The following is an 8,623-nucleotide window of genomic DNA, read 5'->3' on the forward strand; positions in this document are numbered from 1 at the left end:
TATAGCATGGCACTATAGCCACACAACCAGGAGACTAAATCATGGTCCTGCCTTCCAGCAGATGAGGATCTTTTAGGAATGAAAAGATAAACATAAAAATTTCGATAACAGTACAAGGCAAGATAAGATAGTAAGAATTATGAATTCAGAGAAGGGAGGAGAGATGGCAAAGCATGGCAAGTTGGAGGCTTTAGGCAAGACTATTTTCCCCCAAATTTTTATGAACAAAATGTAAAAGGTACATAAAAATGGAGAGAATTATATAATGAACACCCACATAACCATCTATCCCTTGGATTTAACAGTTAACATTTTTGCCATTCTTGAAACTAAGTGGGAACCATTTGAAACTAAGTGGGAACCAGCGGGACACTTCATCCTTACTATTCCAGCATCATCTCCTAAAATTAAGAACAGTCTCCTTTATAACTACAGTATGGTTATCACATGTAAGACTACTAGCACCTATTCCCTGATATCATTTCATATCCAGGCCCTATCCAAATTCAGGTGACAGTTTGAGTGATAATAATAATAGCTAACATTTATTCAGCAATTATTATGTTCTAGGAATCATGCTCAGCGCTTTATGGTTATCTTATTTAATTCCTCTAACAAACAGGTGTTGATAGGACTATTTTACCGGCAAGGGCTCAGAACTCGGGGGGTGAAGTAACTTGAGTGACATCACATAGCAAGTAAGTGACAGAACCATTCCAGATTGAGGTCTTTTGATCATAGAGCTTTCCCTCTTAACTGCTCCATTAAGTCTAGAGCCTTCACCTAGACCTTCAAGACTTAGGGGGAGATAAGATATAAAGAGGAGAAGGGGGAGGAAGGGTATTCCAGAGGGGTGGGATAAAACCCTGAGAACAAAGTATGGATGCTCAGGAGGTCTTTGGAGAGAACAAGACTGCAATCTGTAGTTGATTTAATCCCCTTGATTTTCCTTTCCCATGTCTTTTGATTATGCATTGCTTATTTTCTCTTCCACTAGAATTGAGTAGAGAAAGTAGAAATTGTTGCGGCTTGTTAGCAACTTTGATTAAAAACTTGGCAGAAAAGAAGGAAAGCTAAGGGTCAAGGCAAGTTTATAGATTACCTGTGGACCTTGGTTTTCCAGTGGCCCACTGCAGTGTGATGGACGATCAGTAGGTATCTGGCTCCATGGCAGAATCTTGCTAAACTAGGGTGGACTGAGTTCGATTGCCAAAGGGTCTTGCAGGAACAGCTCCTTTGCTTTGCAGGGGCCATCCTAGAAATGCAAGCATAACCTGTTGGTCTGTATATGGGCCTTAACACTTTCTCCTTTCTCTCTCCACCAGCTCACAGACCTCTGAAGAGAGTGCCATTGAGACAGGTTCCAGCAGTTCCACCTTCATCAAGAGAGAGGACGAGACCATCGAGGACATCGACATGATGGACGACATTGGCATAGACTCCTCAGACCTGGTGGAGGACAGCTTCCTGTAACTGGCACATTCAGGAGAACCTTCCACTCCTGGTACCGTCTTTGATACCTTTGAGAAAACCACTTCATTGCAATGCAAATGTTACGAGGAGGACTTGGATGATGTGTAAAGAGAAGTTTCCCAGCCAAGGGCCTTGGGGAGCCTTCTAAATACGAATGAATGGGATAAATTGAAATGAACCTTTTCAGCATTGTCTCTTGCAATGCTTCAGTAGCATCTCAGTGGTGTGTGCAGTTTGGAGGTAGATGGACAAAGGAATAATAGGCCACGGAAGATGAACTTTGTGTTTCAGTGGCATTGGTGAGATTCTGACGTACACATTTTTACAGCGATAAAACGCCAGCATTGTAATTATGTAAATAACTCTAACCAAGGATGTGTTTAGATTTGTGTTAAATATCTTTTCTGGACTTTTGAAAAGACCACTTGATCCATTCTTGTACTTCCCTCTTGAAACCTGGTGTCAGCTGCTGTTGAACTCTCTCATGAAGTACATGCAAAAACCACTTTTGAACCTTAAAAGGTACTGGTACTATAGCATTTTACCTTTTTTTTTTAGTGTTAAAGAGATTAAGGATAAATAATTAACCAACCTTGTTTAATAGATTTGGGTCGTTTAGAAGCCCCTAAACTCATTTGTATATTGTAATCTACGTTTATAATAACACTACTGTTATCAGCAATGCTAAATGTGTAATATGTAACAAGTTTTCCCTACAGAGAAAGCACAAGTTAAAAAAACCCTTACTAAGTAGGTAGCAAGTTTGACTGTTTTGGCATTTATATTAAATAACATGTTTCTCTATAAGATATTGTAATAGCTTTAGTGGATTAAATTTAGTTGAACATAGAAAACAAAGTAAAAGTAGTATCTTCCAGGAAGTCAGAGTTTTTAATTGTGTACTGAATAGGTTCACTAATCAATTTTACTAAAAACCATTAACTGCCCTCTGAAGTAATGGGATTTTAAAAAATTTGAAATGTTCTCAGTATAAAGGCATAAGCAAGACTTCTCATTATTGCCCAAAGGAAAATACAATCATCAGCAAAAAGACTGGATTTGCAGAGATTTTTTTCATGGCTAGTGATAACGCTGATGGATCCCAGCAAAGATATTTTTAAACTCTGTGAATCCTCAGAGTCTGAAGGAATCCCTGAACATCAGCTCCATTCCCTCATCTCTTGCCCCCAAAAGAACTCTTTTGAAGCTCTGAGATAATAATGGCATTGCTTAGAGAAGGCTGTGTGTGCATTAGCCTGTGTCTTTGATTGCTAAATGAGGCTGGCAAACAGAATCATAAGGGGGAGCAGGAAACTGTATTTTATAAATTCCCTGGCTATTCTGATCAGGCAGGTTTGGGGGTTGTAACCAATTTAAGGTTACAAGAAGTTGCCCTGTGAGAAAAATAATTTGAAATTTGGAGCTGGGTTAGAAACCTACCATTTAAATCCATTGCTACCCTTAATTTGGTTTTCCAGTCTTAGCTGAGGTTAAGAAAGCTAAATCTTGGCTTGGCAAATCTTCCTGCCAAAAGTAAAGTTACTGCTTCCCAGTGCATGGGGGAACTGAGCTTGATTTTTTTTCCATTTCCAGAGAGGTATGTACAAAAATGATGCAGTTTAGCATGCCAGATATCTGTATACTGAACTCAATATTTTGGTGACAAAGAAAAGTTTTACTCTATTTTTGGAGTTAGATAGGAGGATGAATTGTCAAATCCATCCAAACTGTCAAACTGGTTGGGGTGGGTTCATTGGCATTCTTTGCAATACCGCTTAATTGCCGACACCATATGAATGAAACATGGGTTGTGATTACTGCAATCACTGGATGTGCTCCCGGCAGGTGATGCTTTGGAAGCTGTAGAAGCAATAATAAGGTCCTTGACTACCTACTGGTGTAATCTCAACACAAGCCCCAACTTTCTAATCCACCTTTTTCATGGTAAGTGTGAAGACTGAGCCAGATTGGCCAATTAAAAAAGAAAACCTGACTAGATTCTGTAGAGCCAATTAGACCTGAAATACATTTGTGTTTCTAGAATCATAGCTCAAGCATTCTGTTTATCACTCACTCTCACTTATGTAGCCTTCTCTTGTTGGTGCTTTGCATTTTGATTATTACTTTGAATCTTGCTTGACATCATGAAACTGGATGAAAATTCTCAGACCAGCAGTTTGTAGTCTTAACAAATGCTCCACCTGAGTGAGTCTGTGTATGACTGCGTTTTTTTTTTTTACAGTGTTTTCAGTATATCTCAGATTTGTTTCCTTTTTGGTCTCCTGAAAAGTCCCCAGAAGAAAATTTACCAGGCTTTCCTGCTTTCTATTTTTATTATGACAATCAAAAAGCTGGCCTAAGAAGCACAATTTGTGAATTTTTCAGTGATCAAGGATGTCCTTAAAATGTGGTCTGCCAATCTGTACAAAATGGTCCTATTTTTGTGAAGAGGGACATAAGATAAAATGATGTTATACATCGATATGTATATATGTATTTCTATGTAGACTTGGAGAATACTGCCAAATCATTTATGACAAGCTGTATCACTGCCTTTGTTTATATTTTTTTAACTGTGATATTCCCCACAGGCACATTAACTGTTGCACTTTTGAATGTCCAAAATTTATATTTTAGAAATAATAAAGAGAAAAATACTTGTGTTCCCCAAACAGTGGTGTGGTGAATATGTGAGAAGAACTAACTTGATCGGGTGGGTCCACTGGTACAATATATATTACAAATGCCCCTGTTCATGTTTTCATTTTAAAATGTGTAAATGAAGATCTTTATATTTCAATAAATGATATATATAAGTTAAAGTTATGCTAAGTTTCTCATCTTCTTGTTTTCAGTTTAGTCATATAAAGTAAAGCAATCTATTTGACTTGTCTTCTTAGCAATATTTCAAAAGGATCCTATTTTATGGTTTGATGAAACCAATAGGAAATTTAAGATTTAAGACCTCATTTGAGTAATCAGTTCTCAGACACACCATTTGACTTAAAGATGACTGGCAGATGACTTATCTTTGATTCTATCTTTGCTTGTTTGTCTTTATTGCATGGTGTTTTTCTCCCCTACATAAGTAGTACATGATTGTTTTTACTCTGTACAGCATTCAAACAATATAGAAATGTATGAAATAAAATGTTAATGTCTTTCCTCCCTATCCTTGTCCCTGTCCCATTTCTCAGAGGCAGAGTTGTATCATTTGGTTTGCATTCTTTCATCCTTTCAGTCCCCTTTCTCTGCGTCTGCATGTGTACATAAATACATACCTCCATTTTTGTTCCTATTTATTTTGTGTTTTACCTACGTGAGATATATTTTATGGAATGTTCTGTGACTTTTTAAATTTACTTCTTTTTTATGGTTTGTGTCTGTTACAATACTTTGTTGTGTGTACACACTTATAATACACTCCTTCAATTTCTAATACAGTGGGGATCTCAAAAAAATGAAAGGTACCTAAGCCTTTCTTGCACAACCACATCCGTGACTGTGTACCTGTGTGCATGCACATACCACCTCCTCCGAACACACACACCAGCTCACACAGAAAGCGTTGGGGCCAATGACCAGCCACCTCCAGGTGCCCGAAGATCAGGTATCAAGGTAAGGGGACCTCCCAGTGCCTGCTCTCTCTTTTCTTGGAGCAGCACCTCAGTTTTATTTCCGAATTACTGGTATCCTGTGTGCACACAACTCTGGGCTAATTGGGGGAGGCTTATGACCCAAGAGGGCCAATCAGCCTCTCCCTCTCAGGATGGCAGTCTTTCACTCCCTTTTCTATGCAGCCGCATATATATATATATTCCTATCTCTATTTTTGCCTTGAATTTTACCTAAATGGGATTGTACTTTGTGGAATGCTTTGCAATGTGCTCTATTCTTTTAATGCTATGAGAAGTATATAGTGATACAATGCCTTTATTTTTAAATAGCTGCATAGTATCCCATTATATCAATGCACCATAACTGAGGCAATTACGTTCCTACCTCTCATTTGTTTCCAATTCTTTGCTGTTAAAATGACTGCATGAAAAGAAAATAACTAAAAGAACATTCTTGCACTTAGGACCTTGTGCCTGTGTAGTAGCAGTGTTTTGTTAGGTAAAATTGCTAGGCCAGAGAGTACGCAGAAGTAAATCAATTTTGATCCCAAAGCTTGAGATATGAGTGTCACAGTAAATTCTTGAATATCTGCATGTGAATTACCTGCTTTTCAGATTATCTGCAGTTTTGTAGGATCTCCCCTGCCCCACACTGCTCAGGAATCAGTCTTCAAAATAGAACTGGAAGGAGATATGATCTGATATGCGTGGGAATAAGGGAAGGGGATTGTGTTCTGAAGCATGCCTAGTCAAATGAATTAGGAATCAAAAAACATATAAATCCATCTCATTTTGAGCTCATGGATAATGGAGATTGATTGCTGTTGTTAATAATCAGAATACAGCACACTATTCTAATATAACTCCTTTTTACACAAATTCAGATGGCTGCAACTCAAAGCATTACCCACTTGGAGTTAAAGCCAGAAAGCAGTCAGCTTCAAGGTCAGGTATGAGCTCTGACCCTCTGTTCCAGCCCTGTGAAGGAGATGGATTATTGGAACAATAATCCTGCTGACTAAACAATAGCTGCTTATTGTAGCATCAACACTCAAAGCTTGCCTGGAGAGACCTTTTTGTTTATGTTTTTAAATGTATAATTCTACCTCTTCATACAATATTGACAACCTTGCTTACTTTCTTTTCTTCTCATAATAAAAATGACTTTTATTATTCAAGGGTTCTAGACACATACTTTTTCAAGGATCCTTTTCACATGTACTACTTTTGATTTTTACAAAACGCACTTTGTGACAAGGAAGGCATAGTATAGATGAGAAAACCAAGGCACCGAAAGATTCAAGTGACTTTTCCAAGATCATACAACTAGGTAAAGATAGCACTGGGATTAGAAATTCCAAATATACCAATTCCAGCACTTTTTTTTTTTTTATTATCAAAGAGAGAGTTTATTGCTAAGCATGAAGCACGAGATCAGATGGCCTATCAGCTGAAAAATCTGTCACCCTGAACTGTAGTAATTCTGATAGTTTTTTTTTTTAATTTTTAATTTTTATTGGGATTGTTCAGATACCATACTATTATCCAAAGATCCAAGGTATATAATCACTTGCCCCTGGGTACCCTCATACAGCTGTGCATCCATCACCACACTTAATTTTTGTTCAATTTTTAGAAACTTTTCATTACTGCAGACAAGAAATAAAGTGAAAGATGAAAAAAGAAAAAGAAAAGGAAACTCTAATCCTCCCCTATCCCTAACCAACCCCCCTCAATTGTTGCCTCATAGTGTTGGTATAGTACATTTGTTACTGTTTATGAAAAAATGTTGAAATACTAACTGTAGTATCTAGTTTGCAATAGGTATATATTTCTTCCCTATATGCCCTTCTATTAACTTCTAATTGTATTGTCATACATTTGTTCTGGTTCATGGAAGCTATTTCTAGTATTTGTACAGTTTATCATGGACATTGCCCACCATAGGATTTAGTTTTATACATTCCCATCTTTTGACCTCCAACTTTCCTTCTGGTGACATATATGACTCTGAGATTTCCCTTTCCACCTCATTCATGCACCATTCAGCACTGTTAGTTATTCTCACATCTTGCTACCGACACCTGTGTTCATTTCCAAACATTTAAGTTCATCCTAGTTGAACATTCTGCTCATACTAAGCAACTGCTCCCCATTCTTAAGCCTTGTCCTATATCTTGGTACCTTATATTTCATGTCTATGCATTTACTTATTATAATTAGTTCCTATCAGTGAGACCCTGCAATAATTGTCCTTATGTATCTGGCTTATTTCACTCAGTATATTGCCCTCGAGGTTTTGTTATCAACCCATTTTTTTTAAATATGATTTTGTTCACTCACCATACATTCCATCCTAAGTATATGATTGATGGTTCTCTGTATGGTCATATATTTATGTGTTCACCACCTTCACCACTATCTATATAAGGGCATCTACTTTTCTTCCACAAGGCAAGAGGGAGAGTCAAAGAAGGTAGAGAGCAAAAGAAAGAGGAAAAAAAAAATGACAGCTAGGAAGCAGCAAATGGAAAAATAACCTTAAATCAAAGTAGAGTAAAGAATCAGACAATACCACCAATGTCAAATGTCTAACATGCCTTCCCTATCCTCCCCTCTTATCTGTATTCACCTTGGTATATCACCTTTGTTACATTAAAGGAAACATAATACAATGATTCTATTAGTTACAGTCTCTAGTTTATGTTGATTGCATCCTTCCCCCAGTGCCTCCCCATTTTTAACACCTTGCAAGGTTAACATTTGCTTGTTCTCCCTCGTAAAAGAACATATTTGTACATTTTATCACACTTGTTGAACACTCCAGATTTCACCAAGCTACACAGTCCCAGTCTTTAGCTTTCCTCCTTTCTTCTGGTGTCTCACATGCTCCCAACCTTCCTCTCTCAACCATATTCATAGTTATCTTTGTTCAGTGTACTTACATTGTTGCGCTACCATCTCCCAAAATTGTGTTCCAAACCACGCACTCCTGTCTTCTATCACTCTGTAGTGCTCCCTTTAGTATTTCCTGTAGGGCAGGTGTCTTGTTCACAAAGTCTCTCATTCTCTGTTCGTCAGAAAATATTTTGAGCTCTCCCTCATATTTGAAGGACAGCTTTGCTGGATATAGGATTCTTGGTTGGTGGTTTTTCTCTTGCAGTATCTTAAATATATCACACCACTTCCTTCTTGCCTCCATGGTTTCTGCTGAGAGATCCGCACATAGTCTTATTAAGCCTCCTTTGTATGTAATGGATTGCTTTTCTCTTGCTGCTTTCAGGATTTTCTCTTTGTCTTTGACATTTGATAATCTGATTATTAAGTGTCTTGGCGTAGGCCTATTCAGATCTCTTCTGTTTGGAGTACGCTGCGCTTCTTGGATCTGTAATTTTATGTCTTCATAAGAGATGGGAAATTTTCATTAATTATTTCCTGTGTTATTTCTTCTGCCCCTTTTCCCTTCTATTCTCCTTCTGGGACACCAATGATACGTACATTATTGTACTTTGTTTCATCCTTAAGTTCCTGGA

General features: G+C 37.7%; 1 protein-coding gene across 4 annotated transcripts in view; it reads left to right on the top strand.

Annotated features, from left to right (window-relative positions):
• Positions 1-4,299, top strand: part of PDGFRA (platelet derived growth factor receptor alpha) — a 55,329-nt gene extending 51,030 nt beyond the window's left edge. For all 4 annotated transcript variants that reach the window (XM_037829793.1, XM_037829794.1, XM_037829796.1 and 1 more), the window contains one exon: positions 1,326-4,299. In XM_037829793.1, coding sequence (XP_037685721.1) covers positions 1,326-1,473 — 148 coding nt within the window. In that variant the 3' untranslated portion in view covers positions 1,474-4,299. The remainder of the gene's footprint in view (positions 1-1,325) is intronic.
• The last annotated feature ends 4,324 nt before the right edge of the window (positions 4,300-8,623 follow it).

This window comes from Choloepus didactylus, chromosome 3 (assembly GCF_015220235.1).
Source record: "Choloepus didactylus isolate mChoDid1 chromosome 3, mChoDid1.pri, whole genome shotgun sequence".
Lineage (NCBI taxonomy): Eukaryota > Metazoa > Chordata > Mammalia > Pilosa > Megalonychidae > Choloepus > Choloepus didactylus.